At 46.8% G+C, this 24,188-nt stretch overlaps 1 protein-coding gene across 2 annotated transcripts in view; it reads left to right on the top strand.

Moving 5' to 3' along the window:
• The window catches only part of arid1ab (AT rich interactive domain 1Ab (SWI-like)), a 55,023-nt gene extending 32,449 nt beyond the window's left edge, over positions 1–22,574 (top strand). Inside the window, exons 5-20 of one of the 2 annotated variants that reach the window (XM_040021544.1) lie at positions 9,267–9,507; positions 10,315–10,389; positions 10,898–11,068; positions 11,573–11,873; positions 13,386–13,534; positions 13,675–13,772; positions 13,855–14,064; positions 14,199–14,403; positions 16,267–16,399; positions 16,776–16,951; positions 17,040–17,166; positions 17,290–17,409; positions 17,590–17,686; positions 17,857–18,676; positions 18,961–19,091; positions 19,188–22,574. In XM_040021544.1, the coding sequence (XP_039877478.1) occupies positions 9,267–9,507; positions 10,315–10,389; positions 10,898–11,068; positions 11,573–11,873; positions 13,386–13,534; positions 13,675–13,772; positions 13,855–14,064; positions 14,199–14,403; positions 16,267–16,399; positions 16,776–16,951; positions 17,040–17,166; positions 17,290–17,409; positions 17,590–17,686; positions 17,857–18,676; positions 18,961–19,091; positions 19,188–21,122 (4,989 nt within the window). In that variant the 3' untranslated portion in view covers positions 21,123–22,574. Of the gene's footprint in view, positions 1–9,266; positions 9,508–10,314; positions 10,390–10,897; positions 11,069–11,572; positions 11,874–13,385; positions 13,535–13,674; positions 13,773–13,854; positions 14,065–14,198; positions 14,404–16,266; positions 16,400–16,775; positions 16,952–17,036; positions 17,167–17,289; positions 17,410–17,589; positions 17,687–17,856; positions 18,677–18,960; positions 19,092–19,187 lie in introns of both variants that reach the window. The other variant, XM_040021543.1, reaches the window with a different exon arrangement.
• Positions 22,575–24,188: the final 1,614 nt, after the last annotated feature.

Genomic DNA, 24,188 nt, shown 5'->3' on the forward strand with positions numbered 1-24,188 from the left:
TGTGCGGTCAGAGTGGAACTAGCTGAGCAGGTTCAACTGGATCCTGGTTTGTTTTCACTCTGGCTCCAGGAGACACATGCACAGTTTAACTGTTGAGTATTTACCTCGCTGTTCATTTGATCAGTTCTGAGGAATCCTTTTTTATGTTTTTACCGTTTGGTTATCTAACTGAAGCTTGTCTTGGGGGGGGTGAAATACAGCAGCAAAGTAGTAGTCTTTGTGGTCTTCGAATATACATCTGGCCTTATAACACTTGTGGCATTTCAAGGAAAGGAAATGAATTAAGAGATAAGAAGTAGGGGAGAAAAAAAGGGTTTGTGTTCTTTTTTTCGATCAAATACTTCACATTATTGACTGTTTGTAATGAATAACCATAGTTCATGATTAAAGGGGGGACTCTGCCATTTTTTTTTTTTTTAAAACACATGAATGACTTAGCTCTTCTTGAGGAGCTATTTAATTTCCCCTCTGGCAGCTCCTCAACGAGTTTGATGTCTGTGCTAATGTCACACGTCTGGGACACACCTTTAATGTTGACGTGTGATGCTGGTCAGATTTTTGGGGTGTCTGTGTGTGTTGTAGTAGTAGCCCTGCAGACGTGAATACTCGGGAACTCGTTCATCGAGGGCCCAGCAGAAGTAAAGCAGGCGTCTTTCATACTCCTTAGATGTGACACTTCCTCTCTGTGTCAAACCGTGGAAAGGGGAATAACTAGCAGGTCACCACCAAGCCCCGTCACTCCCACCCACCTCTCTTCTAGTCTTTTTTTCCCTTCTTTTTCTTTAAAATCCCCTTCTTGTCCTTTCCCAAGTCTTTTGTACACCCTTTCTCCACTGTGGGGCTAATCCCACTCAGGACCGCCCACTGCTTGTGGTGCTCCTCTTTTCTGATGTGTCTGAATGTGCTCTAGACTTAAGAGGAAGGTCACATGTTGGTCATACACTTGCACTCGAGTTTGTTTTTTCTCTCCTCTGTCCTGGTCCTCTGGTTTCTCTTCTCACAATAAGAGTCTTTACCGTTAGGAGAATGTATTTCCCTAATTATGCAGATTCTTGAGCCTTATGTGTGAAATCATTGATGCATTTCTGCTATTTGTGTTCTCAAGTTCCTGTTTTTTGTTGTTTTGGTTGGACAGCCATCCACTGAAGATCCTAGTTTTCCCCACCTTTAAACGTATCACTGCTTATCTTGAGTCCCGCCTTTGCGTGAATCCACTCTTATCCAGAGCTCAGGGACCACCCACACCAACAGTCGTTCCCCCCCCCCTTAATGACCTTTAATGTTATGTGCCAAGCCTTCTGATCTGGAACCGAGGGATCTTCCAGCCTTGCTGATCAACTCCGAGTCCCCCCCTCCCCCTCCCTTCCCTTCCCCTCCCTTCCTTCTGCCTCCAATCCCCATTCCCTCCTCAGCCCAACCCAGCTCTGCTCTCATGCGGCAGCTAAGCTTGTTTTTGCGACATAGCTCTGGAGCAATCAGCCTGACAAGGCCGGCCCACTTTTTTTTTCTCTCTGTCTCTCTCTCTCTCTTTTTTCTCCTACCCAGCCCAACCCCCTCAGCGCCTTTTTCATTATTACACTCTGTTTTTGTGCAGCATTTCTTTATTTCTGTTTGAAATATATTTCTATATGAATATATTTCTCCCCCTCTCTCTCTGACTCGTTCCTCTTTCTGTCTAAATTCTCGTTTTCTCTTTCCCTCGCCTGCGCCCTCCTCCCCCTCTCTTTCCTTCCTCGTTCGCTCTCTTCTCTCAGTAAATCAGCTTTCATAACGCTGTGCAGCGCAGCCTTGTTTTGCGAGGTTCTGACAGTATTCAGAGTCCTGGGCCAGTTTCCTGTTGCTATTCTGGGGGCCTTGCTTCCTGTGTGGACATGTCTTATTCAGATTCCAGGGTGCCTCCCCCCATTCTCCCAGCTCGTCTGTTTCTTTCTCCTTCTTTTCTTTAGATGATTTTTAATGAATGTATTTGAGGAAATTCAGTCTGTTGACAAAGTGTCTTGTTTTGCATTTACTTCACTGAATTGTTTCTCCACCTGCAAAAAAAACAACCTAAAAACTTAACAAAAAAGCCCTGACACACACACACGCACACACAGAGTGCATCAAGCACTCTCCCTTCTGCGCTCTCTGCACACTCACTCACTCTCACACTCGCGTGCACACTCTCCCATGCCCCTCCCCTCTGCCTCCATTTTTGCTGGGCTGAGCTAGTTTTGCAGCACAAAGACTGTGGCTGACTGCAGCACTGTATGTCCCTGGCTTTCTCTGGCGCTCGCTGGAACAAGCTGCTGAGCACGGACTGATGAAAAGAGGCTGACAATGAATTTAACTCTCGCTCTGCGAAATATCCCTTTTCATATTACATATGATTTTTTTCCCTCCTATCCCCAGTTAATTCACTGCTGGTGTCCGTTGCTTTAGTAGCGCCCTCTAGACACACTGTGTGACAGTAAGAGGGAGGGGCGTTGCTGGTCTGGAAAGCAGGCAGACTGGCTGTAGAGGTCTGGAGCCTCCCCACCCTTCTAGCTCCCCCACCTCACCCCGAGGCCCCTCCAGCCCCCTCAGCCCTGCGCATCCCATCACCCCTCACCTCGGGCTGGGCAGCTGCCTGCCTCACTCGGGCATCTGTGCGCTGCCCTGGGACTCCCTGCTACTATTGTGATCTCCACAAAAGGCCCCCCACGCACACACCATCTCCCCATTATTCACAGCAATCAGACCCCTCCAACCACCCCCTCCCTCCTCCTCCTCCTTTCCACCGCCTCCCTTCATCTACTCTGTGGTAGCTCCACACAGGCTGCTGCAGTGTTTGTGTGCATTGCACACCTCCTTTTTTTCCTGTTACCCCCACAGTGAAGCTCAATTAGGCAAATGTGGAGCGTTTAAAAAAGACCTCCCTACTTATTGATTAAGATTCATAGTTGGCCTAGATTTTTTTTTTGACTGCAAGCCTGTATCACACAGCAAAGTAAAAGCTGAACAGCACTGATCAGTGTCAGAAGGATTAGATTTTCGTATATCGTGGCATCCTCCCTTTTTTTTGTTTTTGCTGGTTCACTCTTTCATCTTCTACTTTCTGTTCCATGTTATTATCCTACCCACGCTGCTGATAAAGTAGCAGTGTAATGTTGATCTCTCGGGAGTTTGAGCTTGCTCATCTGTGGAGGTAGTAGACATTGTGTCTGAGATATCTGTCCCCAGCAGGGTGCTGTGAGCGTTGTGACACCCTGCTGTTGTTGTCACTATCCACCTTTGTTATTTACCTTGGGGAGATGAAATTGCACAAATGCGATTTGTTAATTTCAAACACTAACTGGGGTTCGAGTCATCTGCTCGGTGGCATATATATTATGGTAAGGGTGCATGGCGCACCTATAGGGTGCTTTGGCTGTGCCTGGAGTTTCTCGTCTGTCTGTGCTGTGTGTGTGTGTGAAACCCTGTAATGGCTGCTGCTGCTGCTGTTTGAGGCAGGGGCCTGCCTTGCTTCTCCTCCTTTCTCCAGTTCTTCCCTCATAGTGGGATGGGAGTGCCCCCTTATGGTTGAGCTCAGCCCTGCAAATCTTGAGCTGGGGCTGGAGCAGCCTCTCCCCAGGTCTTTGGTTGACTTCCCATCAGCCCTTGGTATGTGGACACAGTCCCCAGATACAGGTGGAGGCTCTGGGGTGGCGGCTGACATGTCGGCAACGCCCACACATCTGTCTTCTTTTCAGCAACCCGCTGGCATTTCATGGTAATGTAGCATTGACTGGTGGTTTGACAGAACAAATATCTTAAATTGTACTTTGTCTAAGGACTGTGTGTCATTGGTGAATGATGAAGACAAGCGCTCTGATCATAGGCGAGAGATAATGTGCTTTTGGGCTCAGTAAGTCAAGTCAGCACATTCAGATTCTGAGCTGAGAGAAAGAGAAGAGAAACTGCGCTGAGGAAAAAAAAAATTCACTTGATCTTAAGCTTGAAAGGGAAGCGATGACTTTTCCCATGACCCCATTCTGATATCAAAAGCCTACTTTGTCCTGAACAAGTGGTAAATGCGCAGCGCTGGAGTGCTCTGCTGACGAGGTCGTTGGCATATAAACATAAACATCTCCAGAATGAGATGGCAAAAAAAAGACAAAGTTTGAGCGTGCCCTGTCCGCTTTGTGCTTCCGTGTTGTCTCCCAGGCCTCCCCAACAAATGTAATTAAAGGAGCTGGAGGGATATTGGGGGGTGTGGGTGTGGGGGGGTGAACAGGGCTTTGGTGCGTCTGCGTTTCCTGTAACAATGACGGGCTTCTTCTTTTGTAGTAGCTGACTGCACCGTGACCCTGCCAGGCACGCAGGGAGGCCGTCGACAGAGACATGCAGACCTAGGAATGGCAGCAACAGGGGGGAGGGACTGTGTCGGCTCTAACGTGTCAACCACGTGGATCACAGTAACCATGGCAGCCCTTGACATGCAGCCAGCTTCCCCCTCTTCCTCTTCCATCCCTTTCTTCTTACTCTCTTCACTTTGCCACAGCGGATGTGTCGACTCTGAGCGAGCTGGGTTTGTTTTGTTTTGTTCTTGCTGTATATATTGTGTTCAGCATCTGGAGGCCTGAGAACGAGGAAGCTTGCCAGCCCAGGCAGCGGGTGAGACTCTGAGGTCTGAGGATGACAGAATGAAGCGGGTCAGGGAAAGTGTGTGACTCAAAGATGAACTTTGGCACCCCCCTCCCTTCTCTTCTTCCTCCTCTTCCTCCTCACCACCACCACCAGATGTAGTTACACCACTGACCAGGGTTACATGTTCCAGATACGTGTCATTAACTCCGAGCCACTACGCTGCTTCTTCCACTTTCTGCTTCTCATAACCTACCAAAGAAAAAAAAGAGGGAGAAAAAAGGCTGGCTTGGCAGACTAATGGCTCTGGTCGAGCTTGATTGATTCAGTGAAGTAATCTGCAAATGGAATACATTAGGACGGCAGAGAGCAGAGCAGATGACTCAGAGACAGCACGGGCGAGAGAGATGTGGAGAATGTAAGAATTGTGGGAGCAGCGAAGATTTTCAGCATTTGTGAACAAGAAGTGCGTTAGAAGAAGGAGACGAAGAAGAATAAAATTCTGGAAAGTTTGTATCGTTTTTAAAATGAATTTAAAACGAATTCATCGTTCGAAACGCTGCTTTTTAGCCTTTGAAAGCTCCCGAAGTCTGTTCTGCACTTCTCAGCTCTGAAGTTCCATGTTAGGCAGTGCTGGGAAAAAGCACAAAATGGCTGCCACAGAGAGGCTTTCTACAGAAAGAGCTGCAGCTTCTCTGCTGCTCTCTCTGCAACACGGCTCACCGGTCCTCCCCTTTCTCCCCCTGCACATAGAGAAATGGCTCGTTTCTGTATTTTCATATTGTCAGTTGTCATATTTGCCATTGATAATGCTGCTGTGACCTTCCTTCAAGCTCCCCCCCCTCCACACACACAGAGTCACACACCCCACCTGTGCTCACACGCTACTCCAACTTAACCACGCCACCTCTCAACTCCTCCTCATGCCTGATCTATGTCCTCTCTCCTCCTCTTCATCATTTGCCTTAAATAATGAGCGCGTTGAATAGCAGAGCCTCAGCAGCATCAGTATCACCAGCATCCACCACCCCTCCCCCTCCGTCCTCTCCTCGCTGTCCGGCTTGTGCAGTCAGCAGAACAGGCTGGTGCTGTGCAGTATTGAGCTGGGAAAAATCAATGACTGCAGAGTGGGAGTAGGTAGGAGCTTGTGTGTGTGTGTGTGTGTACAATTCTTCTGCCTATCCAAGCTGAGGATTCAGAGCTGTCAGATATTTACAGAATGTTAAAGAGCTCAGTCTGTACGCTGCATACGTGCCACTGTAGCAGTGCACACAGGCTGCACAAACGGAGCTTTTGCCGGCGTCATCGGGCCATTAAGGGATATTTTAAATTTTGCGGTTTTCATGCCGTACCATGCAGCGTTGTCACAAAAACACATTTGTTTGTTTTTTTTGTTTACGTTCCTGTTTTTCTCAGATGTTATGTCACTTTAAAGTCCTGCTGATTTATTCTGGTCCCAGTCTGGACCTGTTAGCACCAACCAGCTTCTTTTTGTTTCTTACAGATATTCTGTAATCTGGAGGAAAATAAAAATGGAAGACTGCTCTCACAACCTTATTCCAGCTAACTCAATCCCAGCTTTTTGCTGGACACATGATGCACACTTCAGTGTACCAATTAGCCATGCACGCCACACGGTGGACTTTAAAGTGTGGCAGGAATGACGACCGCTAACAGTCCGTCTCAGAGTTAGGAGTTCAATTTTAGCACCAGAACAATGCAAACGTGGTTATTTAAAAAGATTCTCTTGAGCTTTAATCAATGCTGTTTGGAAATGGTTGTTGGAACCCAAACACAGCCAAAGATCGTTGAAATCCTGGTATTGCGTGATAATATGGTGGTCCATCCTAACCCATCTAATCTTGATTGGTGTAAAGTGATAGTTGCTTTAATGGCATGATTCTTGTCTCTGTGTGTAGCTGGTGGTCATCAACCTCTAGGCTCCAAGACGACAACATAAATGTGTGTTTCATGCGTAACTAGTTTGGAGTTACATCACTGCCAACCTTTGATTAAAAGTAAATCTGTCAACTGAAAATAGGCTTAATAAAAAAAGGCAGGAACTCCACTACACAAACTACACACAAACGAAACTACACAAACTATAATAATCAGACAGTTTACCTCAATCCCCAAATCTTAATATGGTTTAAAAGCCCCTGTGAGGCGGTACTACCAAGAATGACGACTGATATACTCGATTGATCTTGTTCTGCTTTTACACCCCCATGGATCTCTAGAAGTACCCCACATCCACGATCATATGTTAAATCCTTTTTTCTGTCTCATGATGACAGTTTGTTCTTGAGTGTGCATCCTCCTGCTGAGGTGTGTCTCCTCAGCTGAACCCACTAACTGAATCCTTTCCTCTTTGGTCTGTGTTGAGGAAGCCGTGGTTTAGAACTTGTTTTGTGGCTGAGATTTGACTCTGAGCAGCAGCTTCTGAGTCTCTGTGAGTACCAACTACAGAGGTGGTCATCGTGGCATCTGGCCAGTCGGAGCCCTTCAGATGGAGCCCTCTGTCAGATGACCAGTCTTGTGATCTCTTGGTTGGGAACAGGAGAAGGAGGGGGTGGGTGTAGGTCAGCTGACGATGCTGGCTGCTGGAAAAAGGGTTCCTGCTATGGTTGTTTGAGCAAAGAATGTCACGCTGTTCGGTTCCCTGTTCTTGATTCCAAAGCACGAAGACCTAATGATGTGCCTCTAACCCACTTTTGCATTTGAGAACATTAATTGGGCGTCAGCCAGGGAAACACTTTGGAGTGCGATACTCCCTTCCTGCTGCGTTTCACGTGGTTTTGTTGGTGCCGTATTTCCAGTGTGGGTCAGAGAGGCCTGGGTTTGTGCAGTCGCCGGAGCAGGAGAGGAAGAGCCGGAGGGAGGGAGGGCCGAAGGAACGGGGTGAGGGTGGATTGGAGGGGGAGGGAAGGGTGGATTCTGAATCAGCGTCGTCCTCCTGTCACTCCCTCTGGGGTTCCTCCATCAGGTCACATCCCAAAAATAGCAACGGGCGCCGTTTCAAGTGCAAAACCGCCGGCTTCGGGGCTGCAGCCAGCCTGCGAGTGTGAGATTTCTATGGGAATAGTTGGCCACAATCCAATGAGTGCTGCTTTATTTTTCTCTCCCACCCCCTCCTTCTCCTCCTCCTCCTCCTCCTCCTCACTCCCTCCCATTTTTTTCCCTTCCTCCGATGTGACTGGCAGATGAGCTTGCATTTCTGAGTGAGCACATGGTCTCCACGTGAGTGGCCAGTGTGTAAACATTCACCTTCCCACAAACATAATCATTGCCGGCTGCCTTCCTACCTTCCTGCCCGCCCGTCTTTGTGTCGCAGCCAGCGAGGCTCAATAACAACACCACATGGCACCAGAGCCCGTGCCCAGCACCAATTATTTCAACTGCCTCCCGAGATGACTCGCTTCAAATGTTTTTTTTTTTTTCCCCCCACTTTCTCTTTGCAAGTCAAACTCAGTTCTCCTTGCCAGCACGGATCATTATCAGCATTATGGGAGTGATGTGTGGAGTATTTTTAAAAAGGTGGGAAAAGAAGTCATTGTACCCAAATGTATTATTGAACTGTAATAGGGCTGGCAGCCTTCTATGAGAGAGTAACATACACACCCCGGTGAGGGCAAAGATTGCTGTAATGCATCAGTGCCCATTTGGATTTCCACTCACTTGATTTGACTTCTCTTGACTTTGACATGACACTGAAAATAAAACAGTCTCACCCTCCTCATGCAGGTCAGGAGGAGAAAAGCCTGAATATATTCATCGTTTCTTATTCATTTCTCCCAAATGTGATTCCCAGAATGCAGCCGCTTTCTTTTTCTAGGTTTTATACATTTTTAGAGCCTCATTTACATCCCAGTGCACACACACACCCTTACCTTTGATATCAAGTATCAGTTCTTCCACTTAATTTCTCTCTTCCCATCATAAGCTGAGCCTCCACAAAGAGTGGCAGAGATTTTTTTTGTTTTGTCTGATGAAACCTTGAACAGTTTGCTTGTTCTGTATCTGCAGCCCATATGCTCATCAGTTACTTTTAAAGGCAACTTGTTGGACAATGCGTCTTTTTGCCGCAGCCCCGATGCCATGATCATGGTTGTATCACAAAGAAGAGAATAACTCCATAACTCTGGTGGATTTCTGCTTCATTTGTTACCAGAACCATATCTGAACATTTCATCCTTGATTAGACTAGCATGCCTTACTACAGCAATTGTAATGATATGATATCTATCCCGGTGTACCTACTGACTGCACTTCACTGCATATCGAGTTGATATTGCTAATTGCTTGGTAATTTCCCTTCATAGCTACACGTTTAGCTAACGGCTAGCCATTACAGCTTGAGAACTGTAGCACTGGCCCTTTTCTCCTCGTCTGTGGGCCTCGCCACTGTTCTGGAGCTGCTTATCTGCTTGGTGGTTCTTCATGTTAAGGAGAACTCATCAGCAGCTGAGTCATCATCGCTTCACAAAATGATGCAAATGCTTCCACAAGCTGTAGGAACTGATACTTTATGGAAAAGCGAGAGCGAAATGTGTTGACTTGTTATCAGTAACAAGTTGGTGATGTGAATTGTAAAAATAAATTTGTTAAGCCACTTGTTACAGTGTAAACGAACGAATGCGGTGTCATCGCCGACTCATGTTCTGTTGCTCTTCTCCTTCAAGGATTTATCCGGCTCCATCGACGACCTTCCCACTGGTACAGAAGGCGCTTTGAGCCCAGGTGTCAGCACCTCGGGCGTGTCCAGCAGCCAGGGCGAGCAGAGCAACCCGGCCCAGTCACCCTTCTCCCCGCATACTTCGCCTCACCTTCCGGGCATACGTGGACCCTCGCCGTCACCTGTGGGTTCCCCAGCTAGCGTCACCCCTTCTCGCACCGGCCCCCTGTCCCCCGCTGCTGTGCCAGGTAAACGCACAATACCGTTAATACTGTTGTTTCAGACCTACAGCAGCACACAGCTAAAACATTATTCTGTTTCTACTCTGCTTTAATACAGTTGTTTTAGGTCTTCAGGTCTTTAAGTTCACACGTTTTGAAATGGTCTTTGAAATCTGAAATTCAGCTGCGAAAGACTACGTAGGGGGATTTTATGGCAAGGAAAAATGTGAAAATTAAAACCAAGTTTGTTCTAGAAGAATAATACATAGCATTATGTGGGTGTCAGTAGAGAACAGGATAAAGTACAAATGCAGAATATTTACAGGAAAATCACCATAAATATGATGTCCTGAAACAACTGAGCAGTTATTTATTTTCACTTGCCAAAGACTGCTAAATGTAAAAATGGACCTGCTCGATACGGCTAACCAACAACAATAATTTCAATGTCTTTGTAGTCAGCTATTCATCGTATCCAGCAGAAATCCTGTCTGACATATGTAATAAAAAACAGACAGATTTAGAGTTTTAATTCAAAACTCGATGCGGATCACATTTGTAATTTATGAAGCGATTTGCAAGATATGGAACTTTAGGTTTCTCCTAACATGATGCTAGTAAACCATTCGCTGACGGAGAGACGGAGGTTACAGTGCCACCCTCTGCTCATTGTGGAGAGACTTGCCACAGTTTATTAGCTTGAATGTGACTGGGTCACACTCATTTTATGGCCAGTATTTCAAAGTTTAAGAGCAAGAACTGATTGTAAATAAAGGAGACAAATTTCCGCGGTTCCCACGGTAATTTCAGACCCATGTCATCGCTGTCCCGCAGGTAATCAGATGCCTCCTCGGCCGCCCAGCGTCCAGTCAGACAGCATCATGCACTCATCCATGAGCCAGGACAGAGGTGAGTGTGTTGGAAATGTTTGCAAACAGAAACCTTTAAAGAGTATCTCCTCGTGTGCTCAGTGGCCAGCAGTGTGTGCGCCGCATTCTCAGCAGCTTTTAGGTGTGATTGTTTGCACTTGTATGCATTCCTCCCATCTGCAAGCACTCCCCCAGGCTGTGCTTCTAAATAAGAATGTGCTCTACTTGCCAGGTCAAATGAGAGCAGGCAGACACACTGTACTGTGTTGTGTTTGTGAGGAAGTGAAGAGCTTGAGCCATAATGTGTTGTGCAAATGTATGCTAAAGCAGATGTAGCGTGGAGTTTTGTTTTTGTCGTTTTTTGTTTATTTTCTTGGTTTTTTTAACATTAAGTGTTTAACATAAGATACAATCGGCATCTAATTATTACCACTTAATATTGGTTGCTGAATTAATCAAACTTTGATATGTGTGTGTGTAAAAAAAAAAAAAAAAAAAAAAAAAACAAAACTAACAGTGTTGCTTAATGTTCCCTGTCTTTTCTCCAGTGTACATGCGCAATCCTCAGATGCCTCCTTACGGGTCCCCTGGACAGCCTGGCTCGGCCTTATCTCCACGCCAGTCTTCAGGAGTCCAGATCCATGGTGGGATGGGTCCTTATCCTCAGAACAATACCATGGGAAACTACGTCCCTCAGGGGGGCCAGTACGGCCCGCCAGGTGAGACATGAGGCTGTGAGTGTTGGGTGGTGTTGCTTTGAGGGCCTTCTGTACAGCAGGAAAAATAAGAGTGCAGTGTCTCCGCTCTGTCATATCAAGCAGACTTTTTTTCTTTTTTTAATACTCAAAATATTATGAATGAGTTTACAGTGGTTGTCCTGTGACCATCACAGTTTCATAGATAGCCCAGATTTTTTTTTCTAAGAGGCTTTGAAGTTTCCTCTCACTTCTTACATTCATGAAATTATATCAGTGCACTTTGAAGTCTCAGATGGTTTCTGTGGGCTTTGAAGAAGTTCTGCTATGAGTCATAGCAGAGAAAGGCGGGAGCCAGATAAAGCCCGCTTCATCAGGCTGCTTGTTCTGACAAGCTGAGGTAAATTTAGAGCCGGACTGGTGAAACTCTTTATCCCGTCAGTGAGAAGTGACTAGATGAGATCTGTTTTAGGCTGAAACACAGCAGGAGGGCATGAAACTCTAAATGTTGATCTGTAACACTTTCAGGTTATCCCAGGCAGCCCGGCTACACAGGGATGCCCAACGCCAATTACCCCAGTGGCCCCGGCATGGGTGGCTCCATGAACCCCATTCCCGGTCAGGGCAGCGGGGCTCCGTATGGAAGCATGCCACCGGGCAGGATAGGTCCTGGGCAGATGGGCACTCGGCCTTACGGTCCTGCCATGGCCTCCAATATGGGCGGCATGCCTCCTCAGGTGGGGTCCGGCATGTGTCCCCCTCCGGTCATGACGAGGAAGGATGGTGGTCCTTCCATGCACCACGGACCAACAAACTCTATACACAACAGGTGGGTGCTCCTGGCTGCATCAGTGACATCTGTGTGAGCCTGTGACTGTTGAGGGTCATTGAATGTATAGCTTTAAGGAGATTTTCTCATCACTTTGCTGTGTGTGTGTGTGTGTGTGTGTGTGTGTGTGTGTGTGTGTGTGTGTGTGTGTGTGTGTGTGTGTGTGTGTGTGTGTGTGTCTCCTTGGTTTGCCTCACACACAAGCCAGTCTGTTACATGTTTTAGTGCTTGAGTGGTGGCAGTAGCCCAAACGCTTATCTATCACAGAAGAGGAGATGGTCCCTGCAATCACTGAATCACATCCTTCCTAAGCAGGGATGCCTGTTGAGCCTACAGAGCAGCTCTTGTGGGCTTGGCAAATGGTACCCTGTGACTTAAATTAATGTTTCCTACAAATGAAACTGAACTCTGTGAAGGAAAAGACATAATTCAGTCAGGCAAAGTCTGTATTTGCAGTGGATCCTTTCAGGGATTACTTCTGACTAATTATTAGTTGATTAAATAGGTGAAAATAATTAGATTAGTCAACTACTGTAGAATCGCTGAGAAAAAAGTTAAAATTAGCACAATAATCAGAAGAATACTTTCTGGACTCAACGTTTTGATGCTTATGTTTTGTTTTTTAAAAGGAAACACGACCATATTTGGACAAGGCCCTAAGGTTGCGTCTATGAAATGTTTTTTTCTTCTTATTTTTGTACTCTTTGCTCAAATTAAGGTAGAAAAATAGAATGCTAGAATTGCATTCACCAAAAACTGCTGCACAGACATATTGGATGGGCTGGGTAGTACGATTAAGTTGACAGCAAACCATATTATTTGTCAGAAAATTCCATTAAAATTTATCCAAAAGGGAGCAACAGCACAAACACCGTGAGGAAGTCCAGTTCAGAGACTCGAATTAGCAGCGCTGAGACGTAGCTCACCTCCAGCCGCCTGTGTCAGCGCATCTGTCAGTCATAGCGGCCATAAAAGTCTCTGAATGTTTAAGTTAGAAATAACAGTCAGTCACTGTGGACTTGTTCTACAGGAAAATATTTATAGAAGCCAAAGCCACATTTTTTTGTATCAGGCTGTGAACACGCTTTTTGAAACATCTGAGTCTGTGGAGACTGACTTTCTTTTGGAGCCAGGTTCAAGTGACCATTGTAGAAACAGCACTAATTTCACTCTGACACAGCCTCGAGATAGTACCATTCATTATCTGGAATAAAATTCTGCAGAACTGCACTGACTCACAGGGATTTCATCTACCTTACCTCCCCAGCTTGCTTGTTTACAACTTCCTGTCACAAAGAGTGGGACTGTGTGCCCTGGCAGTGGCAAGTTGCTGCTTGCCGTCTTAGAAACAACATGTTAACTCGGTTTGACATTAGAAAAATAGAAATAAGTAGTTTAACTGACCAGTATTTCTAGTTTCTGCTACAGGGGTGGCAACTTTTAATCATCCTGTTGTTTCTTTGTGGTTATTGTTTTTTAGCATTTCTTCTAATCAAGCATTCTTTTCTGTAGGCCACCCAGCTATCCTAACATGTCCCAGGGCATGATGGGAGCAGGCTCTCCGTATGGCCCAGGCATGAACAGCATGCACAGTATGATAAACCAAGGTGGGCCAGGGCCGTATCCAATGGCAGGAGCAAACATAGCCAACAATAGCCCTGGTGAGTACAAGTGAAACTATAGCCCTGATCAGGTGATTGGAGTACAGCTGCAGGCCTGAGGGTTGTGTCTATAAAACAGTTTTATAGACTGGTAATCGTTTTATTTTTATACCCTTCTGTCATTGCCCCCGTTCTCCCAGGAATGGCTCCAAGTTCAGAGTTTGGCATGGACAAAATGAATCCTGCTCCGAAGATGAACAACAAAGTGGACGGGACTCCCAAGCCAGAATCCAAGAAGGTACACATTCAAAGTCCAGCTTTTTCCCCCCGCCCTCCTTTTTTCTCGTTCTTACGATTTTCTTCCGTCACCCGTCCAACAGAAGTCGAGCTCTTCCACCATCACCAATGAGAAAATAACCCGTCTGTACGAGCTTGGCCCGGAGCCAGAGAGGAAAATTTGGGTGGACCGATACTTGGCCTTTGCTGAGGAGAAAGCCATGGGCATGAACAATCTTCCCGCTGTGGGCCGTAAGCCCCTCGATCTCTTCAGGCTCTACATATCCGTCAAAGAGATCGGCGGCCTCACCCAGGTACACCTGGACTTCCACCTGAATTTGATGTGAATCCTTCAGATCAGAAGGACGATCGTCGGTAATTTAAAAAAATAAATAAAAAATTTCGTATACAGCTTTCTGAACCACCTCCTTCCTCTCTCGCCCACCAGGTGAACAAGAACAAGAAGTGGAGGGAGCTGGCTACCAACCTGAACGTGGGCACGTCGAGCAGCGCAGCCAGCTCGCTCAAAAAACAGTACATCCAGTGTTTGTACGCCTTTGAGTGCAAAATGGAGCGCGGCGAGGACCCTCCCCCAGACTTCTTCAACACGGACACCAAAAAGAACCAGCCCAAAATCCAGCCTCCCAGCCCAGGTGAGCGCTGCTTCTCCGCTTCACTGTCACGCAGTTTACTGCCTCCTTAGATTTAAAATGCAATGAATGAAGCTTATTTCAGATTTCCCTTTCTCCCTTGGGCGCAGTTTGGATTAAGTACAATTCATAACATCATCTCTGCTCTATTTGCCTCACATCAGCTGTCTATAAACTAGTCTATTTTATTATATCCCATTAATTGCCGTTTTTAAAGCCATTCATAGAGCATTGTTTGTCATCTCATGTAGGAGCAGCCACCCTCCATAAATCGCTGCTCCCCTATATCGTAGGAGTTATAAATGACGGCGGCGTAGCTGTAAGTCCTTTGGACGGTTCCACAAACACATGCCTTGGGGGAATAGTCCTTGGCATTTGCACAGGACATGACGAAAGACTTGTCCTTTCCGACTTCCCCACTTTGATTTTTGTGGCAACGGTGATGACAGCAGAATGCTAAATGTTTCAATGAACTGGGTAAAAGTCAGCGGATGAACTGGCGCTCATTCATACCAGTTGTTAAGGGTGAGGAGGTTGCAGCCAGGAAGGGTCATTGCTTGTTGCATGAGATGCTGTTTATTTTGGAGGGGACTCCTTGTTTATAGCTGCCAGGAGCAACCACACCGGGAGCAACCACATGCTGCTTCAGTCTGGCTGAGACCCAGGCTGTCAGACACGGGGCACTGAGTCAGCGCCGGGGTGTTGTTACAGGAGACATCAGGGTGCTTGTCAGCTGGCATCAGCCCTCTAGTTAGTACGAAAGAAGGGCAGGGGAGGGTTTTGGGGGTGGTGGAGGAAGTAATGGCAGGAGAAAGGCAGGAGGTGATTTGGCGATAGCGATGCTCCGTCAGTGGCGTGTCCTCGCTGCCTGGTGCCTGGCCCTGGGCTACAGCAGCACGGCAACACTCCCTGGAGATTAGTGCTGAGCCAGAAATGATGAATGGGGGAAGAGGGTTTTGTGTGTGTGTGTGTGTGTGTGTACTGTGTGTGTGTGTGTGTGTGTGTGTGTGTGTGTGTGTGTGTGTGTAAAAGTCACACGATTCTCTCTCTGACTCTATTTCTATCATGCCCTCCCTCCCTTCATCTTTAGTAGAGGGAAATCCCTGCCCAGAGGGAGGAGGGGGTGAGGGAGGGTGAGCCAATGAATGTTGTGTGCATGCGTGAGAGCTCGAGAGGCAAGAGGGTGATGTGAGAAAATGTGAATAACTGTGACCTGCCAGTGACCCGGGTGTTGTGTGTGTTTGTGTGTGTGTGCCAGTTTAATGAATGGGAACCTGTGACTCATCAGACTGGCTTGCTAATAGTGAGAAGTCCTGAGCTGAAGTTAAGGATGATTGCTAGTATGTCACACACACAACACAAACAAAATATCAGTCACACACACACACACACACACACATTCACACATAGCTGGCTGTCTCCTGTCTCTACAGCCCAGGCAGTAATCTGTCACAGTGAGGGTTTACATCACTGTTTCCTGGTGGTTCCTGGAGCCCAGCGGTGTTTGAGGAGGGGGCAGGCATCCTGTGATGAGCAGGAAGATTCAAGATTTTTTGCTGGCTATGCACTCAAAAGCCAGTCAGCTCGACACAAACTGTGCAGCGCTCAGGAATTTCTTAATGGGATTTAGGATTGCCAAAAGCAGCATGTGCTCTAAAAGCCCCCAGCAGTGTTCTGCCTAACCCGCCTCACTATCAACTATCAGCTCTTGCCTTTATTCCTCGAGTGAAGAGGAGGAGGAGGAGAAAGGGATGTTCTTTGAATTCTCTGGAATCTCTGAGTGTTACAAACCAGAGCACTTGACTCTTTTTCTTTTGTTTGTTTTTTCTCCCACTTAGTCATTGTGTGTATCCTTGTGTTTTGCAGCTGGTTCTGGATCCCTGCAAGGACCCCAAACCCCTCAGTCCACCACTAGTTCAATGGCAGAGGGGGGAGACCTGAAGCCCCCCACACCAGCCTCCACCCCACACACGCAAATGCCCCCAATGCCTGGCGTAAGGTACGATTCAAAAACCAGCGTCGTGCTTCTGTGGCGTTCGTAATAAAATCTCCACCTGTGGTGAAATTGGATCAGAGAAGCAAGAACTGGAATACGAAAAACGGCAAAATATGCTTTAAAATTATCACTGATGGGGTTCTGTTCACATGTACACACAAACACCAGACTAGTCAACTGGAATATGAAAGGATTATAGTTATAAAGTATGAACTTTGGGCTTAGAAGACTACAGTATAAACTGTCTTCTGTGTCTTGTTAGAGGGACAGACAGAAAACATTCAAAAAAAGAAATTAACAAGAAAACTTAGAAAAGTCTTAATTACTATGAATTTTTCACATTCCACATTTTGCTAAAAAGCCATCTGTTTTCCTACAGGAGTAGTGTTAATCTACAGGATCCCTTTGCTGATGGCGGAGACCCGGCGTTTCCCAGGAGGAACGCCATGACTCCCAACTCTCAGGGCTATCAGCCTGGGATAGGCACCCCGGAGATGATGGGTCGGATGGGTCCCTACGAGTCCAACAAGGACCCTTTTGGAGGCATGAGGAAAGGTGAGCACCGTCCATGTAACCAAACCCCAGATTCTGTAAGGGTTCGTTCATAGCCATAACTAATATTATGTTTATTTATTTTTAGCAGGGGAACAGTTCATGCCACCCGGCCCCAACAGTGGAATGGGGGAACAGTATAACAGAGGTCCACCAGGCCCAATGGCCAACATGCCAATGAGCCAGAGGCAACAGTACCCGTATGGATATGAACGAAGGTAAATGTACTATAGTTGTAAATAAGATAAGATGATTGTGATCTGACCTGTGCCATTTCAGTGTCCTTTTCTCTTTCCAACTAAATCAAATCACTTCATGATTATTGCTCGTTGCTTTTATAGACAAGAGCCAGGCATGGGCCCTGATGTCAACATGGGACCGGGAGCTCCTCAGCCCAACATGATGCCTTCTGGAGCTGACACTGGGATGTACTCGCCTAGCCGTCCTCCACCACAGCAACGGTCTGTACCATTCAGGGCAGAGACTATTCTGTATAAAGATTAAACGGAGAGACATGGTTGCATGTCAGCATTTTGTCAGTAAGATCATTGATAGATTTAAAGATATTTACAGAGTTTCTTATTGTAACTGAATCATTTACTGAAATGAAGAAATATAGTAATCTGAGTGTGTATTTTTAGGCATGAGTCCTATACAAATCAGTTCCCTGGCCAAGGAGCTCCCCCTGGTGGGCCTTACCCAAATCAGCAGCCAGGAATGTATCCACAGCAGCAGCCAGTAAGAACAGTTTGTCCAGCATTTGCAGTACTCCTATTATTACTTGGGTTTCTCTTTTCAGTGTTCATGTAATGTACTGTGTTCTGTTCCAGCTGAACAGAAGTATGAGCTGTTGCTAAAATTATTGTGCTCAGTTGAGGATTGTAATGCTTAATTTTGTGTGCTGACAGAACTACAAACGTCCTGTGGATGGTGGGTATTGTCCTCCTGCCAAGCGCCATGAGGGAGAAATGTACAACGTTCCTTACAGTGGGCAGCAACAGCCAGGACCCCAGTCCTCGGGGCCCCAGGGCCAGCAGGACATGTATAATCAGTATAATGCATACCCTGGAGGGGAGCGCCGACCGCCAGGCCCACAGAACCAGTTCCCCTTCCCCTTCGGACGGGATCGAGGGCCGTCATCTGCAGGCCCCAATTCCCAGTCTCCGATGCCTCCCCAAATGATGGCAAGTCCCATGCCTTCAGGCCCCGATGGTTCCCAGGGCCCAATGTGGCAGGGCCGCAATGAGATGGGCTACCCCAACTATCCCAACCGACAGGGACCCCCTGTGTCGGGCCAGGGTCCCGGCTACCACGGCATGAACCGCTCAGAAGATATGATGCCATCAGATCAGCGCATGAACCACGAGGGACAGTGGCCTGGCCATGCCAACCAGCGACAGCCTCCGTTTGTCCCCGCAGGCTCCGGACCACCCATGACCAGATCCCTGCCCTCCACCTACTCGGCTTCCCAAAACCACATTCCTCAGGTGTCGAGCCCAGCATCCATGCCCCGATCCATGGAAAGCAGAACGTCGCCCAGCAAATCCCCCTATATGCATCCTGGAATTAAGGTGCAGAAAGCTGGACCTCCAGTTCCCGCGTCCCACATTGGCCAGGCTCCCGTGCAGCAACCCATGATCCGGCGAGATGTGGCCTTCCCTCCTGGCTCTGTGGAAGCTACCCAACCCCACCTGAAACCCCGCAGGCGGCTCACCATGAAAGACATTGGTATAAAATGTGATTTGCCTGATAACTTGTAACATTACACATGTAATAAACAATATGCTTATGTCTACCTGACCTGGATTGACCATTTGATATTTCTCAGTTTGCGTTAAGACAGCTTTCAGATACGAATTGCATATTCACACTAAGTGACACAAGTATGTAGTATGTATTGCATGTAGTATGGAGTTAAAGTCCCAAGATTAGTAAACCTTTACATGTTATTTAAAGCTGCAGTGACCGATCATGGTTACTTTTAGTTATTCATTCTGTTTCTATTTTCAAAGGCACTCCTGAGGCTTGGAGGGTAATGATGTCATTAAAGTCTGGCTTATTAGCTGAGAGCACCTGGGCCTTGGACACCATTAACATTCTGCTGTATGATGACAATAGCATTTCTACTTTTAACCTTTGCCAGGTAGGTTGCACACATCCACAACCTGTTAGCATTTGTTTCTGTCAACATTTCAGAATGACTTGTCAAATGTAGTGACCACCTTCTTTGCTTTCACAGCTACCTGGATTTCTGGAGCTGGTAGTGGAGTACTTCAGACGCTGTCTCATTGAGATCTTTGGCATCCTTAAGGAGTATGAAGTAGGAGACCCTGGCCAGCGCACCCTAATAGACCCCAATGCAGCTGAGGACTCTGATGATGAAATTCCCATGCCTGAGGGCGAGGACATGAACTCGGACGAGGAGGACGAAGAGGATGAGGAGGTAGAGGAAACAAAGACCAATCCTGACACTTCTTCACTGGTCCAGATAAAGGAGGAGGAGGAAGAAGAGGAGAACTCCCACAAAGATAAGTCTTCAGAGGATGAGGAAGATGAGAAGGAAAGGGAGTCTTCTATCAAGGAAGCCAATACCTCTACCTCAGGGTTCTCCCACGACCCCAGTATACACTCGGAAAAGCCCAAACAGGCTAGCAAGTTTGATAAACTCCCCATCAAGGTGGTGCGGAAGAAGAATCCCTTCCGGCTAAACCGCTTGTCCAAGCTTGGGCAGCGGCAGAGCTTTGACAGCGGCCTGATACACTGGAGCGTGGGTGGTGGTGACACTACTGAGCACATCCAGACCCACTTTGAGAGCCGGATGGAGCTTCTCAAGCAGCGAAAACAAACAACAGCAGCCGCTGACAACCGCAAGAAGGTCAAGGTGAATGGGACAGCGGCAGCAGCAGAAAACCCAGAGAAGCCTAAATCCAGTGGTGACGATAAGGTTCGGCAGCAGCAGCCCCAGTTTTCTGAACCTCACAAGTCTCCAACAAAGACTACTACGCCTCCTCTTCCCATTGGCGCACCAGTCACTGCCACCATTGACGATGTACTATCCGCTCGCCCGGGGTCGGTCACGGAGGAAGTAGTTCGTGGAGGTGCCGAGGAGCAGAAGGAGAACGGCAAGTATTTGTTCAGCATCAACCCCGATCTCCAGAGCCGCCGCAACATCAAGATCCTGGAGGATGAACCTCACAGCAAGGATGAAACGCCACTTAGCACTCTATCAGACTGGCAGGACTCGCTAGCTCGGCGCTGCATCTGCGTCTCCAACATTGTGAGGAGCCTCTCCTTCGTTCCTGGCAATGACCTGGAGATGTCCAAACACCCTGGCCTCCTGTTGCTGTTGGGCCGCCTGGTGCTGCTCCACCACAGGCACCCTGAACGCAAACAGGCGCCTGTTACCTACGAGAAGGACGAGGAAGACGAAGGCGTGAGCTGCGAGAGAGACGAGTGGTGGTGGGACTGCCTTGAGGTGTTAAGGGAGAACTGCCTGGTCACTCTGGCAAACATCTCCGGCCAGCTGGACCTTTCTATCTACCCAGAGAGCATATGCCTGCCTCTCCTTGATGGCCTGCTCCACTGGGCTGTGTGCCCTTCAGCAGAGGCCTTGGATCCCTTTCCCACGCTGGGGCCCCACGGCTCCCTTTCACCCCAGAGACTGGTCCTCGAGACCCTCAGCAAGCTCAGCATCCAGGACAACAACGTCGACCTCATTCTGGCCACTCCGCCATTCAGCCGCTTGGAGAAGCTCTACGGCTCGCTCGTGCGACTCGTCGGCGAGCGCAAGGTGGCCGTCTGCCGTGAAATGGCAGTGATCCTGCTAGCTAACCTAGCCCAGGGTGACAGCCTTGCAGCGCGAGCGATCGCTGTGCAGAAAGGCAGCGTGGGCAACCTACTGGGCTTCCTGGAGGACAGCCTAGCGGCTACGCAGTACCAGCAGAGCCAGAGCTCCCTGCTACAAATGCAGGGTGGACCCCAGTTTGAGCCTACTAGTGTGGACATGATGCGGCGGGCAGCGCGGGCTTTGCACGCCCTGGCTAAGGTGGAAGAAAACCACTCTGAATTCACTTTGTACGAGTCGCGGCTACTGGACATCTCAATGTCCCCACTTATGAACTCTCTGGTGTCCCAAGTAATCTGTGATGTACTGTTTCTGATCGGCCAGTCATGACAGCCGTGGAGAGGTTTCAGCTCTGCCTCTTTCTATTCCCCCTAAACCACCTTTTTGTGTGTGCGCGTGCGTGCGTGTCTGTTAGTTGCGCGTGAGTGACAAAAGCAAAACTTTTTTTTTTAGTTTTTGTTTTTTTTTTAATTTATGCAAAATCAACTCGGATTCCACTGTCTTTCTTACCCCTGCTTCTCTCTATAAGGAAGGAATATCATGAAGTAGCTGTTGATTTCAAACATCTGAAACTGAAAGAAACTGGCAAAGAAGAACAGACTGGGACCCAGGCATAGGACAGAGTGTGCTGCTGCCCTGTAGAAAGGACTTTTTTGTTTTTGTTTTTGTTTTTTTTTTATTGAAAAAAAAATCTCCAGAAAGAGAAAAAAAAAAAAAGAAAAAACTGTAACCAAAGTTGCTGTCTCGTTTACAGTGAGTTTGGGGGATACACGTGTTCGCTTTCTCCCTCGGGGGAGGTGGGTCGTCAGGGGAAAGAGGGCACAGACTAAACAATATTATGGTTCATGTTTGGAGGCTACATAGACTCATGGACTGTGGTGTGGTATAATTGCTGTAACTTTGGATGCTATATACTCAGCCCCACAGGAACCACATTATTGGCTGTGAACAGATGTCTGTCATGGGAGGCCTGTGCAGTAGATTGTAGGACTTTTTTCTGTACTGTACACCTTAAAAACTGTAAACATACTGTAATAATACTGTTTCACACTGAGATCCGCTGGCTTGGCAGCAAACTGTAGTTTTTAAAACCAGTTTTAGTTAAATGTCGAGAGAGAAAAACGGCTTTCCCCCCAAAGTACGGTGAACCTACAACACCCCGACCTCTTCTCTTTGTCCCTTGATTGTATGACTTGACCCTTATATTCAAAAGTCACCTCTTTAGGACTGGTCCTCAACTCTAGATGCAGTCCAAGCTGCAGTGTATATATGATGTTGTACATTACACTTTCTCTTTCTCGACTTCTGTTGCTCTTCACCGTTTTTAATCTTTGACGAGTTTCCCTGCATCGAGAACGCCATGTGATTACTTGACGCCCGCCCTCTCCGTTACTTCAGCGCCTCACCCCGCTCGTATCACGCTGTGTGAGCGTGGGGACGGGGGTCGTTAAGCTGCTGTCAGATCCAGCGCCACCCCCTCCTCTCAGTAAACACAACTTCAACTTTCTGTTCGTCTGGGTGTAGAGAATATTAACACAAATCGGTTCCATTCGAGCTCCTTCATAAACGACAAACTAGACCTTGATGAAGAAACTGTTTTTATTTTATTTTTTTTTTCAGTGATGCGGATTCTGCATATTTGTATTTCAGATGATGTAGCTAAAAACTTGATGTAAATTCCTCTTTTTTCCTTTTTTTTGGCTTAATGAATATCATTTATTCAGTATGAAATCTTTATACTATATGTTCCACGTGTTAAGAATAAATGTACATTAAATCTTCGTAAGACATTTGCTGTGGATTTATTTATTATTCTTCTTGACATGGTTGAGGCCGCAGTGAATAAAGCCCTGAATTTTTTATTTGGCTCGCATTTCACTCGCGCTGAGACAATCTGATACGACTAAAGCAGCTCAGAGCGCTTGTGTTTTGCTGACGCTTTTGATATTTACACACGGATGCGGAGACACGACACATCTCATCTCTGTGCAGTATGCTGCTTATTGAATGCACAGCCATGTTTTCCCATCCCTGTATTGATTGACATCTCACCCCCATGTTACAAGGCTGTCCTTGTCCCTGGGTCGCACATGCTGATATTTACATATATATTTACATTACTTGGGGAACAGCCAGAGCGCTTCGATACATACAGATAAGCTAGGAGCTGACATTTACTGCGAGAAAAGCTGACTTTTTTTTCCCCTCCAGAATATCATCTGATGTTTTGACAAAAGTTGAATTCAGTTTGGAGACGGCAGAGCACCTGGTTTAATGTGTGATGGGGGGGCACCCCTACTTATTTAGCTACAGCCGACAGGATAATGAAGTTTTAAAGTATTTCCATTCTTGTCCTCAACGGAGAGACAAAATAGCATCCATAAAAACAAAACAGTCGGCCTGAGCTAAATGTGGCACCAAGTACGTTTTCAAAGCCTGCTGCCGCTTCTTGATGTTGTTTTACTTTAGTCGTATTTATTCAGCAAGTCTCACTGAGATCAAGACGCAGGAAAAAAGTAAAGTCCTGGCTTGCTTTAGTGTGTGACTTTAGTGGAATGCTTCAAGGCAATGGATCTAAAATAACCCCAAGTGCTATAGATAAGTCCCAGAGATCACCCACAAACTCAGATCATAATAAAAGGAGAGATATACATAAAGTGCAGCTTAAACGGCTCTAAAGGCTCACCAACCAATTTAGTATTGTACGTCTCGCTCCCTACCACTTGAACATTTGAGTTGACAAACGTTAACATGTTTTTTTCTTATTTTAAAATAATGAAACTGTACTTTGAGCTCAGAGACTGTGACTGAAATTGCACAGAAATCATTTGTTTGCTGATATATGTTGAGCTGTTTCAAATGTTTGATTTCAAATAATGTTGTTTTACATAGTTGCTCCATTTTTGCTCACTTGCATCTTGTAGTGCTAGCTAGATGGCTACATGCTGAAGTTCTGCAAGAAGAGCACTGACTGTTGTGTACATGAATACATGGCAGACATAAGAATGGGGGCCGGCTTAATGGTAAGTGGAACTGTGGGACGATTTGCAGGACAAGTATCTCCTGGTATCACCTGAAAGCAACGCCAGGCTGTAGCACACACAAAATCAGCTCCCTTTATACTAATATGTTTTATTTGCCTAATTTGATTTAATTGATTATTGATCGAAGATGGCAGGTCACTGTTCTCGATGGTTACCATTAACCCCCGCATGGGATTATAGTGTTTCCCACAGAAGTAGACAGCATTTGTGGGAGTAGCAGGAGGAGGCAACATGCAAAGTTTGATGGTGTGCTTCATCCTTGGTGAGCTTGATCTACACATTTGGACCTACTTTTACTGCTCAAAGGGAATCACCTGATGGTTTTAGTCCTCTCTCTAATACTAGAGTCTTT

Source organism: Simochromis diagramma, unplaced genomic scaffold, assembly GCF_900408965.1.
Source record: "Simochromis diagramma unplaced genomic scaffold, fSimDia1.1 OVJJ01000753.1, whole genome shotgun sequence".
Lineage (NCBI taxonomy): Eukaryota > Metazoa > Chordata > Actinopteri > Cichliformes > Cichlidae > Simochromis > Simochromis diagramma.